Source organism: Dreissena polymorpha, chromosome 6 (assembly GCF_020536995.1).
Source record: "Dreissena polymorpha isolate Duluth1 chromosome 6, UMN_Dpol_1.0, whole genome shotgun sequence".
Classification (NCBI taxonomy): Eukaryota; Metazoa; Mollusca; class Bivalvia; order Myida; family Dreissenidae; genus Dreissena; species Dreissena polymorpha.
This window is the reverse complement of record NC_068360.1, coordinates 109,748,836-109,764,271: the sequence shown is the minus strand read 5'-3', so window position 1 is coordinate 109,764,271 and position 15,436 is coordinate 109,748,836. Positions and strand designations below refer to the sequence as shown.

Genomic DNA, 15,436 nt, shown 5'->3' with positions numbered 1-15,436 from the left:
GCTCAATCCTGTAGAAGCCAGATATCAAAGTCTCGGTCTTCATACTTGTTTCAAACTATCAAGTAGCTGGCGTACGCATCAAGGCTATAACGCTCACGCAATTATAAAGCGACTCTTCTGGATTATTTAAAGTGTATCATAATATATATTTAAATTAACGTGGCTGTTATGTGGTCTTTTGGACAAACTATGATGCTGAACATAATGAAACATTAAATAATGCTTGGAGGTTCGCTTTTAACAACAAGAAGTATCGTTGAAAACTTTGGATGCTCTCCTTGACCTTGACATTAGCCTAGGTGACATAGATCCCAGTGACCTCAATCCTCATCAAAAGGTAGAGGTCCATGCAAGGTACCTACATTCCAAATATCATAGAGATCGGTCAAATATTGATGGCGCGATGAGAAACTGTAACCAAAGTGTGACCTTAACAAAATCTATTATAAGCATCGGTGTAATTGACCCCAGTGACCTCATCAAAGGTAGAGGTCCATGCAAGGTACATACATGCCAATTATGTAAGAGATTGGTAAAATATTGAAGGCGCTATGAGAAACAAACAAGTGTGACGGAAAAAATCTATTATTAGCCTCGATGACCTTGACCCTAGTGACCTCAAACCTCATCAAAAGGTAGAGGTCCATACAAGGTACATACATGCCAAATTTGAAAAAGATCGGTACAATATTGAAGGCGCTATGAGAAACTGTAACTAAAGTGTGACGGAAGGAAGGAAGTAAGGACAAACTGGCAACTAAATGCTCCCCGAACATAAATGTATTTATTATCGTTGTGTGAATGAATAAACTGGTTATACAGGTTTTTGAAGGTGATATATGTCCAATGGTGCGGAAATCAAGATTTCCTCGTGCACAGATTTGTAGGTTTAGTCATTCGACAGGCAAGCAGGGTAGAGCGAAGACTTGATTTAAATCGTTTTATTTATTTTCTCAACCACATTTCATGGTGAAATTTGATTTATTTTTGTGTCGTATTGGCGTTGGTATTTTATTAATATGGACAGTCAGGATGAGAGGAGAGATCGTCTCGCCGGCGGGGACAGGGCTGGCACAGTAAATGGACACACGTAGCGACCACGTGGTAGCGGTCAAGAAGGTAGGCCCTCGGGGATAGAGGAGAATTGTTTGACGTGTTTGGTTTACATATAATACGCACATTGTGAAGAAAAGTATCATTTCTCACGTTTTTCTCTTGTAAATTGTAGTTTAAAGAGAGGCATGTCCTTTTTTCGGAAAATCATTGGTGCCAATCCTGATATAATTGACTGTATTGTCGGCGCTTACGCATTACCATTCTTATAATTACCTGAAAAATGTGTATCTGTAAATAACCAATCAGCTTTAAAGCAGATAGATTAGCAGATATTAACGAGTCGGTGCAGGATATGTAAAATACTGGCTGTATTGAAGAATTAAAGGACATCCCTCATGTTGTTAGTCAATCAAGTGTAGCCGTGAATGAAGCCGGAAGCTGGATTTGTAATCAATGAGGACAAGTCAATATAAGTACCAGTTCAAAGGCTAGAATGGGTAGGATTAATCTGGGATAGCCAAATGTTTTCTTTTGAAATTCTCGATAGAAGAATAACTGATTTTAAAAATACTCTTTTAAAGGTATTTTCTTTCATGCCAATGGTTTCGGCAAGGGATTTAGCTAGATGTACGGGGAAAATTGTTTCAATGATGCCTGTTATTGGTAGTCTGGCTAGGTAAAGATTAGATATCTTTATTTTGAAATCGTTTCTAGACCGTCAATGCATAGAGTTATAGCCCTTGAACCAGATAGCTTATTTATTTCCGAATTTAGATTTTGGTTAGGTCGCATAGATGGCATACAATCAAGACATTTTAGTAAAACTACATGTGTCGAAGTTTTAAAAGTTTACAGTGATGCAAATGGTTTTGCCGGTGGGGCTTATATTGTTGATATGTCATGTTTTATTTTTCACGATATATGGTCAAATGACGATTGCAATACAAGTTCTACTTATAGAATACTTAATGGAGTAGTTCTAGTTTTACGTGCCTATGGGATTTTTTAAGGGTGGGGGGCTGTTAAGAGGTTTTCTGACTCTGAATCACGTGTAAAGTTGGTAAAGGTAGGAAGTTCTAAAATTGAGTAACATGATCTAGCACTAAGCATTTTAGTATGTGTTTGAAGATGAATATAGGACTAGAAATACAATGAATTCCAAGAGAATTAAACTCCATTGCCAGTATAAGTAAAATGAGCAATTCAGATGAATGGTAAATCTCACGAGATTTCTTTGAGTATTTAAATGGTAGCTCGGGTCCGATTTTGATTGATCGCTTGGCTACTGTTAAAAATGGAAATACTTAAAGATATAACTCAAAATTCTTTGATTTTGAAACAGAAGCAGATTGCTTTACACAGTTTTGGGGTGCCGATTTGAGTTGGTTGATGCCCCTATTTATCTCGTAGGAAAAACAATTTTGCACTTTCTAGAATGCAACGCATATGGCGTTTTGGTGGTACACAGATGGCCTAGTGCAGCATTTTGGCCATTCTTATTTGAGGCTGGTAATGTACATATGCACTTTGAGAATGATATTATTGTGTTTGACAAAGGGCAAACTATTTGTATGAGTAATAACCACTCTGTTTCAGTTCAAGACCTTTTTCAAGAAATGTTCTTGCTATTCGAATTTAACTATACTATATGTCGTTTATATGTGAATCGGTGATATGAATGGTTTGACTGTTTTGCTATACTTATGGTATAGTTGGGATTTTTCACGTGTTTATATGTGTAGAAATGTTTAAATGGATGTTGTTTTTGTATAGCCATTAAGTATGTATAGAAACCATGTTGGTGTATGTCCGTTTGCACCTGGTGCTTACGAAGTCGTGTACAGTACACGAGGAATGGAATATTTGCAAAAAAGAAAGCAAAAACAGTACTTGCAAAAAAAGAAAGCAAGGGTTAAAAATAATAGTTTTAAAAGTATAATACTTGCAAAAAAGTTAGCAAGGGTAATATTTATTTCAAATTGGAAAATACTTGCAAAAAAGAAAGCAAGGGAAACGGTTTTGTGACAGAAAGTCAATTTAAAATGTTGGTGTGTGTGTTTCATGTCTGTCTGCCTCTGGGGTAGACGCGATTGTGTGTGGCATTTCGTGGGCTCATGGGGTTGTGGGATCGTGTGGTCGTTGTAATTCTGGTCTGGTTGTGTTTTCTGATGATGGATTGAAAAGGGCCAATTCTGGGCCGCTGGTTCGGAGGTGCTTAGTGACTATAGCGGATGTGTAGAGGCTTTGATTCTTTGATGTGAGATGTGTAACGGTGTGTTTGGTGCGTTTTTTGGCCATTCTTATTTGAGGCTGGTAATGTACAAATGCACTTTGAGAATGATATTATTGTGTTTGACAAAGGGCAAACTATTTGTATGAGTAATAACCACTCTGTTTCAGTTCAAGACCTTTTTCAAGAAATGTTCTTGCTATTCGAATTTAACTATACTATATGTCGTTTATATGTGAATCGGTGATATGAATGGTTTGACTGTTTTGCTATACTTATGGTATAGTTGGGATTTTTCACGTGTTTATATGTGTAGAAATGATTAAATGGATGTTGTTTTTGTATAGCCATTAAGTATGTATAGAAACCATGTTGGTGTATGTCCGTTTGCACCTGGTGCTTACGAAGTCGTGTACAGTACACGAGGAATGGAATATTTGCAAAAAAGAAAGCAAAAACAGTACTTGCAAAAAAGAAAGCAAGGGTTAAAAATAATAGTTTTAAAAGTATAATACTTGCAAAAAAGTTAGCAAAGGTAATATTTATTTCAAATTGGAAAATACTTGCAAAAAAGAAAGCAAGGGAAACGGTTTTGTTACAGAAAGTCAATTTAAAATGTTGGTGTGTGTGTTTCATGTCTGTCTGCCTCTGGGGTAGACGCGATTGTGTGTGGCATTTCGTGGGCTCATGGGGTTGTGGGATCGTGTGGTCGTTGTAATTCTGGTCTGGTTGTGTTTTCTGATGATGGATTGAAAAGGGCCAATTCTGGGCCGCTGGTTCGGAGGTGCTTAGTGACTAAAGCGGATGTGTAGAGGCTTTGATTCTTTGATGTGAGATTTGTAACGGTGTGTTTGGTGCGTTTTTTGGGGGGTTTGGCGGTTTGGGGACTTTGAATTGAAAGGATGCGATACAAGATTTTTGAGGATTGTGCTATAATTATTATTTTCAATAGTAAAATGGTTCAATTGTGCAAGGGCGAACAGGTTTTGACATTTTGTAAAACAAATGCAGTTTTATGCCCTGTCTTCTACTTGAAAAAATGTATCTTGGTTGAAACTATTCTAGATATTGCAATATATGTTTCGTTTAGAAACATAACAAATGGTAAGAAAATGAATAAATACATTTTAGTTGGCTCAAAGCAGATGAGTTACAGTAGACAATTAGATATTTTGCACCACATCTTTAGTGAAATTTGACTTAAACCTAATGTTTACGGGTTGCATTAATTTCGGTCAGGGGAAGCAACTGCTGTTGCAAATAGCGGTGTATCTGATAGTGTTAAAAAAGCATGGGCAGTGGAAGACTGTTGGCGCTTAGGATCACTGCGTGAGAGATTCGGATGAAACACAAACAATTGTTTCTTCTCGTTTGGATTTGTAAATATATATGGTACTTGGTGTTGTATGCTGTTAGTTGTGCGTTGTTTTTTTTGCCCCGTTCTTTTTCTGTCGATAAAATACCCTGCTTGTCATGACACCTAAACAAATGTGTTTGTTTTTATTCTAAATGGTTAGATCATAAATAATTTATGTTTGTCATAAAATGTAATGGAATATAAAACATAAAAACCTGTTTGTACAGTAGCAGGTGCGTTGGTGTAGTGAAAATTGTGAACATCAAGAAAAAAACATTTGCAGCGGTAACATCCCCTATATACGATAAACTTCGTTGAAACAAGAAACACATGGAAGGATGAAGAGTTTTTCAGGTTTCTTATTTCATTTATGGGATTTGATGAGGTATGCTCGGAACCAGTCAAATCTGTGTGACCAGGATGTGTCTTCATTTGTATAGTGTATTGGGATTCTCTCATACGACCATCGCCCCCAGAAGACTGTTAACTTTGATTACGGCTGATAGTGTTCGGTACAGACGAGCCCGTGTCTGTAAGTGTACCAATGTGATTTAACAAGCAACTCGGCTCGTGTAAATAAGTAAGCGTTGAGACGGAGGTATTACCTGTGACGCCGAAGTTATCGCACAAATGTGTTTCCAATAGACCACTTAACCGCGCGGAGCGGAGGTTGATAAAATGTGCACCAGACAGCATAAAAATGCACATCCGATTACAATTGACCTGAACCAATGATGTATAAGAACACACGGAAATAAAATCAGACGAAAGGCAAGAAATGTTTATGTTTTATCAAGCTACCAAGGATGAGTATGTATGTATAGGGTTAATCAGGGTAAAACAAGCGCTATGTATTATATATTCACATAGAAAAAAACGTCATACTGGAAATGATAAATTCAAAAAGTGCAATTATTTAAGACATAATAAGAAAAAAATAAAGTAACACCATACAGTGAATATCACATTTTTTTTAGTTTAGTGAGTGAAGTAAACGAGACATGGCACACTACATGTTTATACATACCATTTTAGTATTTTTTATGACAATATAGGATTATAGAAAACAAAGTACAACTAATACTATATTTATATTAAACACACAGACCAAAATTATAATTTTACATAAAACCAGTTAGAGATCAGTATAATATAATCATGGCTACGGCATTTTCCCCAATGCATTTTTTTAAATTAACCAAATATTATAAAAGACATGAAGCAGTAATTGATATGACCATTGCGTAACAAGTACGGTGTAAAACACTGAATAAGGCCCATGCTACTTTGCTTCAAATGGTAAATTATTAAATGAAGCTACATAAATGAATACTACGAAAGATTTAACAATAACGTCTTAACGTTAATTAACAAGCCAAGCCATAACTTTCACTGGCCAGTTTGAATCTATTATTGTTCCATGCTGGAAATTACAAAGTTAGTGTTCCAGCATGAGCACTGACCGAACAGAACAATCTCTAGGCTTCTTGATGAAAACCGTATTATATGAAGAAAAATGACTAACCACACACAGTGTGTCTGTTTTTATTAAGATCTCATACATTAAATAATATTTTCTAAGACTATTCTCTTTTTGATAAACGGTTGGCATACTAGTGAATGTGCATTTAATATGTAAAAATCTATATTACATAGTGAAAATATAAGACATAAATTTTGTCCGCATCAAACTTGTAATATATATTCTTGGAACCTCATGTTTTCACTAAAGATTGCTTTTGTATTTTTCATAAATGCAATAAATATAAATATAAGTAAAATACATTATTGGCATATAAATTTCACGTCTTGAACAGATAAGGTTTATTATGGACTACAATTTTCTTCAATATTTTTATACCGTCACATGTATACTTTGTTATCTATTATATTAGAAGCACTCAATTATGTGTCTTTTGATTTCAATGAATTTGTCCTAAAGGGGCGTTTGGTGTTTTATGTGTAAATGTAATCTCTTATATTCACCACAAAAGAGAACATTTTTAAGTATAAGGGAATAACTTTGAAAATTAAATACTTTATTTCAGATTTCAATATCTATTTTACACATTTTTTTTGATAAAATAGAGGTGTGTGTTCACTTAACAAAAAAAATGAAATTAATGGTCACAATTGCATGCAGTCACATTATCTCAATTAGGTTGTGATTTGTCGGTAGATCAGGATACTGACCGCAGGAATTTTACATACCTTAATTGAACAGTCTGTCATGAAAAACCGATGTCCTTATCAGCTCTCGATCAGCTATTTGCTTAATGTAACATGACAAAGGCAAACCATTTGAACAAGAAACCGTCGGTAACAGGTGATGCTCCCCAAATTTTTTGTTTGTCACAATATTGCACTGTATATTCAAATAAAAGGAAACGTCTTGAGGGCACAGTAGTTGGGGGGACAAGAATTTTTTTTATAGAAAATTTCAAAGGGCCATAACTCTATGAATAATCATCCGACCAGAACCAGCTGATTATATGCACATCTCCTCTTGGTAGTGAAGCTTCCCATAAAGTTTCATTGAATTCCAGTCATTAGTTGCTGAGAAATAGCCCGGACAAGAATTGCACTATATGTACAGTTAATGGAAAATTTCAAAGGGCCATAACTCTGTGAAAAATCATCTGACCAGAACCCGCTGATAATATGCACATCTCTTTTTGGTAGTTAAGTTTCCCATAAAGTTTCATTGAATATCGTCCATTAATTACTGAGAAATAGCCAGGACAAGAATTGCACTATATGTACAGTTAATGGAAAATTTCAAAGGGCCATAACTCTGTGAAAATTCATCCGACCAGAACCCGCTGATAATATGCACATCTCCTCTTGGTAGTGAAGCATCCCATAAAATTCATTGAATTCCGGTCATTAGTTGCTGAGAAATAGCCCGGACAAGAATTGCACTATATGTACAGTTAATGGAAAATTTCAAAGGGCCATAACTCTGTAAAAAAATCATCCGACCAGAACCCGCTGATAATATGCACATCTCCTCTTGGTAGTGAAGCTTCCCATAAATTTTCATTGAATTCTGGTCATTAGTTGCTGAGAAATAGCACGGACAAGAATTGTGCACAGACGGACACACGGAAACACGGACGGACAGACGCAGCGGCGACTATATGCCCCCCTCAAAATAAATTTTTGGGGAGCATAATAACCTGTTGCTTTTCAACAGTTTAACCTCTGATATCATAAGGTATATTATGAAACAAAAATTTAATTCTCATTCCTGCAAAAATATTTGCATATGGTAAATTTTGCAGAATGAATGTCTGCAAGGAAAAAATCAAAATAATGTCTTTCACTTAAAATATTTTTAAATAAAATTGAGGCACACACCATTAAACGATTTCTTGTAATTATATGGTTTACAGTTACGTTTCAGTCTAAAGCCGCTCTTCCTGTCATCTGTTCATTGTACAAAAAGTGCACATTCAATTTTCCTTTCAGGCATTTTGATATGAATGGAACTTTTTTGGGGTGGATTAGCTATATTTTATACCAGATAAGTGACTAAATGAAACAATCTATCTAATTGGTAATTTGTTTTACAAGAGCCAAAAGGGTCTATATATGCAACCAACATCTAGTTTAAAGTTAACGTAATAAAGTTTTGTATTAATGATGAATTTAATCAATCTCCATTAGAAATATACTCATGTTGGCAAGGAATACTCACAACATAAAATATAGCAATCAGAATTTCTAAATAAGCCCCCCCCCCAACTAAAAAACAACAAGAAACCGTCGGAGACAGGTGATACTCCCCAAAGTTTTTTTTTGTCACAATATTGCACTATATATTCAGATAAAAGGAAACGTTTTGAGGGGCATAACTTTGGACAAAATAATACGATGGATTGTTTAGCAACTTAAAAATTTCAAAGGGCCATAACTCTCTTAAATATATACTAACCAGAACCCACAAATAACATGCGCATCTCCTCAAGGTAGTTAAGCTTCCCATAAAGTTTCATTGAATTCCAGTCATTAGTTGCTGAGAAATCGCCCGCACAAGAATTGCACTATATGTACAGTTAATGGAAAATTTCAAAGGACCAGAAGTCTGTGAAAAATCATCAGACCATAACTGGCTGATAATATGCACATCTCCTTTTGGTAGTGAAGCTTTCCATAAAGTTTCATTGAATTCCGGTCATTAGTTGCTGAGACATAGCCCGGACAAGAATTGCACTATATGTTAAGTTAATGGGAAATTTCAAAGGGTCATAACTCGGTGAAAAATCAACTGACTAGAACCCGCTGATAATATGGATATGTCCTCTTGGTAGTGAAGCTTCCTATAAAGTTTCATTGAATTCCGGTCATTAGTTGCTGAGAAATAGCCCGGAAAAAGAATTGCACTATATGTACAGTTAATGGAAAATTTCAAAGGGCCATAACTTTGTGAAAAATCATCCGACCAGAACCGGCTGATAATATGCACATCTCCTCTTGGTAGTGAAGCTTCCTATAAAGTTTAATTGAATTCCGGTCATTAATTGCTGAGAAATAGCCCTGACAAAAATTGTGCACGGACGGTCGGACACACGCACGGACAGACGAAGCGGCGACTATATGTTCCCCCAAATTTTTTTGGGGGAGCATAAACAAAAAACTACAACAAAACAAAACAGAAACAAACATACAACCCCAACAGTTCTTTGAAATTGCTTGTAAATATATGACACTTTCTATACATAAAAACATATATTTAAGGCAAAAATACTCAAAAACACTTTTAGCAAGTTTCAACTAGATTTTATGTCAAATATTTGGATCCCATACCACCAGATTATATCCCATAAGCATATACCACATTAACCGACAAGAAGACACTAACTTAGAGATACTTGACCCATTAAAGAACAATAGAAAGTATCCATTCCACCTTCATCTGAACAAACATTAGGAACATTTTTGATGCATAAACAGGCGCCTTCTACAATTACAAATACCCATACCCATTCAATAGTAGTCAACAGTAAATGATTTTTCAATGTTCATTCTGTGTATTATGACAACTGGTTCATGCATTAAATGGCTATTAGACAAACATGAATTATACTTCTTAGCCCAACCCAACAAATGAATAAGATCTTGGCTAATTTAGCAACATATATCAAGCCCAGTTAGCAAATCTGATTATATGTATGCTGAATAGTTATTTCCGTAGTAGTACAAGTAAATCTTAATATCATTATAATTAAAACTGTCACACTGCAGATGGACTACGATATATAAGTAATCCATCTTTGTTGGCCTATTAACATTAAACACAAACAGTACAATATTAAAATTCAAACTTATGCTGGGATATCAGACATAAACTATATATAAACCAAATTGGCGGAAAACTATGTACATGTATACAAAAATTGTTTTAATAGCAACAGCCCATCGTATGTTTAATATGAAAGTATTTCCATGAAAACTGACATAATAACAATGTGAGTAACCATTTAATACGCTTATTTTGTCTACTGTTCATATTATAAGACGCTAATATTATATGTACACAATCATGTCAGGTATAAATATTGAATGGTTCACATTTTCACAAGAGGTACATACATGAATATGAAAAATACATAACTGATAAACATTTTTAATATACGAGTTTGTAATATTTAACAGTATATTTATATAATTTTCGCAATGTCACAGTTGCAATGAAAAAAACCTTGATACTGGTAAATTGCTTGATGCATCAGTCTCAGAAGCAAAGATTTTTTAACAGTATGCAACAATTATCAAAATATTTATTATAGAATTGCAAACAAAACTGTGTCTATTTACAAATGTACATATGTCAAAATAAAATTCAATAATTACCACAATTTCCACACAAAATAAGGTATTCATCAAATGTACATGCAATAAATGGCATTATAGCCTGTAGGAATAAATATATACAGGTGTACCAAATTTAACTCAGTAAATGTATATATCACACATACATGTAGTGCATAAGTTACAACTTTGCACACTGTAAAAATAATTGATAACAGCAGATATCAACATATTACCTCATATGAACATACAATGACCGTTACAACACATTAATGTGTTTACTAACAAGGGCTGTTTGTAAAACATGCATGCCCCCCCCATATGGGCTGTCAGTTGTAGTAGCAGCAATTGTGTGAATATGTTTTTTGTCACTGTGACCTTGACCTTTGACCTAGTGAACTGAAAATCAATAGGGGTCATCTGCCAGTCATGATCAATATACCTATGAAGTTTCATGATACTAGGCCTTATTATTCTTCAGTTACCATCAGGAAACCATTTTACTATTTTGAGTCACTGTGACCTTGACCTTTGACCTTGTGACCTGAAAATCAATAGGGGTCATCTGCAAGTCATGATCAATGTACCAATGAAGTTTCATGATCCTAGGCGTAAGCATTCTTGAGATATCATCCGTAAACCATTTTACTGTTTCGAGTCACTGTGACCTTGACCTTTGACCTAGTAACCTGAAAATAAATAGGGGTCATCTGCCAGTCATGATCAATGCTCCTATGAAGTTTCATGATCCTAGGCGTAAGCATTCTTGAGTTATCATCCGGAAACCATTTTACTATTTCGAGTCACTGTGACCTTGACCTTTGACCTAAAAATCTATAGGGGTCATCTGCCAGTCGTGAGCAATGTACCTATGAAGTTTCATGATCTTAGGCCAAAGCATTCTTGAGTTATCATCCGGAAACCATTTTACTATTTAAAGTTACTGTGACCTTGACCTTTGACCTAGTGACCTGAAAATCAATAGGGGTCATCTGCCAGTCATGATCAATGTACCTATGAAGTTTCATGATCCTAGGCCTAAGCGTTCTTGAGTTATCATCCGGAAACCATCTGTTGGACGGACAAACCGACATGTGCAAAACAATAAACCCCCTCTTCTTCGAAGGGGGTCATAATAAATGTAAACAAACATTTTTTTTTAAACAATTTCCAATAACCTTACCCACACTTACCTGTTTAACTTCTTCCATATCAGATAGTTAGTTAGACGATGATCAAATCTGATACCCTTCAACAAAAATAGCCTAAATGACCGAGCTATAACTAAACCATCTGAAATAAGCATAATTAGCCAACACTCATTAAACAAGGGCTGTATGTAAAACATGCATGCCCCCCATATGGGCTGTCAGTTGTAGTGGCAGCCATTGTGTGAATACGTTTTTTGTCACTGTGACCTTGACCTTTGATCTAGTGACCTGAAAATCAATAGGGGTCATCTGCAAGTCATGATCAATGTACCTATGAAGTTTCATGATCCTAGGCATAAGCGTTCTTGAGTTATCATCCGGAAACCATTTTACTTTTTTGTGTCACTGTGACTTTGACCTTTGACCTAGTGACCTGAAAATCAATAGGGCTCACCTGCCAGTCATGATCAATGTACCTATGAAGTTTCATGATCCTAGGCCTAAGCATGCTTGAGTTATCATCCGGAAACCATTTTACTATTTCAAGTCACTGTGACCTTGACCTTTGACCTAGTGACCTGAAAATCAATAGGGGTCATCTGCCAGTCATGATCAATGTACCTATGAAGTTTCATGATCCTAGGCCTAAGCGTTCTTGAGTTATCATCTGGAAACCATCTGGTGGACCGACTGACCGACCGACCAACATGTGCAAAACAATATAGCCCCTTTTCTTCGAAGGGGGGCATAATAATAAGCATAATAGACGAACACTTCTGAAATAAGCAAAATAGAAAAACACATCTGAAATAAGCACAAAATACCAACACATATCAAATCCGCATAATAGACCAATACACCTGAAATAAGAATAAAAGACAAACCCGTTGAAATAAGCTAAATAGGCATAATACAAGATTTTAGGATGAAATAAGCACAAAAGGATTTTAGGATATTGATATATACATTTACAATATTTCAAAGAAAGAAGAATGTAAAGGGTTTAGAATTAGAAAAACAACAAATACATGTATATGTCAGACTTTTCGTAAAATATAACTCAAGGAATCCACAGAATGAATCCAGCTAGGCCCTGGTAAAAGCTACTTAATGATGCAGTGTTTACTGTAAATTGTTTTATTTGTTTTATGCAGCTATTAAGATGTGTTTTTTTTTCACAGATACGATTTTTATGCACCCGGATTCAAATGATCGGGGGTATATGGTTTTTGGCCTGTCTGTCATTGTATGTGTGTGTTTGTCTGTCCCAAAACTTTAACATAACTTTTGCAATACTGAAGATAGCTACTTGATATTTGGCATGCATGTGTATCTTATGCAGCTGCACATTTTGAGTGGTAAAAGGTCAAGGTCATCCTTCAAGGTCAAATATATGGCTTCAAAGCGGCGCAGTAGGGGTCATTGTGTTTCACAAACACAGCTCTTGTTTTAATTATCATAAAATGATAAAACCCTCACACTTCCACAGACTTGGGACTGTCTGGTTAACATGGAGGTAACGTTGTAATTGGATGAATCCAGTACCAAAGGCAGAACTTAAGTGTAATAAATTTTAAATAATAAAGATGTAGGATGTATACATATTTTATAAAAAACAATCCTTTCACTACACTTATTTAAGCGATCATTCAATGTTTGCATGAATGAATGAATATATATAATGTCTACTTGGCTTTAGTGGGAGTTCTGAGTCATGGTTGAAGTTGCTATTAAATGAGCAACGCTTGTTTGATTGTTTGGTTGGATTTTTGGTCAACACCACCAACCTGTTTAACAAGGTGTGTTTAAAAAGTATTGTTTTAAAGGTTTTCAAAGGTCTGCCACTGTCATTTAACATACATGTATATGAGATGGCTTTTACAGTTTAAGGTGGAAAAATTTATCACATCGGCTTAAAAAAAACATGTTTGAAACTCAGATGAAAATGGAAAAGTTTTTGAAGGTTGAATAAATAGGCACCTAGCTATCACCTGTCTGCAAAGCTTAGGCAAAAATAGCAAGCAGTGATTCTTGTACAGCAATATTTATAAGAAAGGTTAATGAATACATCAGGCCCCAACGACCTTGAAACACAGGGGCACACTTAGCATTGAATTTCAAAATCTGGGTACCCATGTGCATGCAAGTCCAAATTATCATTATGTGCAAATGATAGGTATGAAGTTATGTATAAATAAAAAAAGGACACATGAAATAACAAAGAATCACAGTGTCAACTGCAAGTCTTTGCCCCTGCTCAGAAATGTGAAAACTTGTGTGATGTAAATCAGATTGGGTTTTATGGACAACAATATGTTGAGTATGGACACTATTTCATGATTCATAATACTAAACACATCTAACTAGCTGCATAAAGCAATTAAGCTGCATAAAACAAGATAATAGAAACCACAGGGGACTTAGCTGGATTCATTATTTACAATCCTTCAGTTAAGTCTTACAATTGTAAATTATTACTGAGTCTTGTGTTTCATAGCATTCATAAAACTATTGTTGAACAGCATTGAAACCGTAAAATGCAAAACACATACTGAAAAAACAAACGACAGAACATAAGCGATCATTGCTTTACCACAACGTGTGATTCCACTGTCAGACCACAGGCATATTTGGAGCTGACATTTTTAGTCCACAGAGGAGGATAAACACCAAGGACATGTCTACATATGCATCCTTGTGACAGTTGAGATACCGAGAAGTGACATCATCAATCAGATAAGTATTGCAGCATTATGTTAGGCAGCCAGGAATTTCGAATGGTCTTACAAAAAAATGAAAATGATGAAGATGATCTTATTGCAGATGCCTTGCGTGTCGCCAATAAAATACCGGATTTGAGTGCAAAGTTATTTTAATCTAGTTGACCTAAATTGAATTTCTTCCGTTCAGTACTGGTGAATGCAAGTCTTAAGACCACACATTTAACAGGTCAAAAAATGTCTGCACGGTAGGAATACTACAAGTTTCTCTCTATAGTATGTATCTTGCACAGAACTAGCTGTCTCATTGATGCGTTATTGAGCACGAGCAAGTCTATAACCGTACATGAGACGCTGCAAAATAGTTAACAAGCTTGAAATCCGATGATATCTATTAAAAACCAATCATCCCTCGGTGGTACTGGTTAAGCCATAGTTCAGTTCATTTTACGTTATATCAACCAAACTCATCGGAAGTTACAGTCAGACTAAGTTTATATAGGAAACGCTTAATTAAATGAAGCTTGTATTGTCTGTATTAATTATTTATGCCATATAAGTGCGCACTGTGCCCTTCACCCTTGACGCACAGGTTGTACATGTCCTGGTGGCTTTGCCGCATTCTTCACATGTCACCAAGTGGCCGCAAGGCAGAAACACCATGCATATCTCCCGACGATGACACTGCGTACAAAGCGACGCAGATCGAAGCATTTTGTTTTCCTGCAGCAATCGCTTCTTTTTCCGCTCCAAGTCTGACTGGACAACACTGTCAGAGGCAGCACGCTGCTGTACTTGCAGGCGGCTGGACCCAAGAGGCAGAAGGTCGGACTGCGACCTTTGAGGAATCGTCTCGGCCCAAGCTCCTTGTTCTTCAAGGTTGTCAGCCTCTGATTCATGATGCTCAGTATTTGCTACGGAGCTGTTGGTGGTGCTAGAACCCTCTTCAATCCGGAAGATTTCCTCCAATATATCTTGGCCGCTCAGTTGATGGTTGCCTTTAAGTGGGTCAGATTTGTATGCAGAAAATTCATTTTATGGTATTACAAAATGCATATAATATTTATGTTACCAACAGTTTCTGAGTAATTTAGAGTTTTTACTTCAG

The 15,436-nt window shown here is 35.8% G+C and overlaps 1 protein-coding gene across 6 annotated transcripts in view; it reads right to left on the bottom strand.

Moving 5' to 3' along the window:
• Positions 1-5,719: 5,719 nt before the first annotated feature.
• LOC127834078 (uncharacterized) overlaps positions 5,720-15,436 on the bottom strand; it is a 70,230-nt gene continuing 60,513 nt past the window's right edge. For 4 of the 6 annotated variants that reach the window (XM_052359657.1, XM_052359655.1, XM_052359658.1 and 1 more), the window contains one exon: positions 5,720-15,326. In XM_052359657.1, coding sequence (XP_052215617.1) covers positions 14,875-15,326 — 452 coding nt within the window. In that variant the 3' untranslated portion in view covers positions 5,720-14,874. The remainder of the gene's footprint in view (positions 15,327-15,436) is intronic. The other 2 variants (XR_008027786.1, XR_008027787.1) reach the window with 2 other exon arrangements.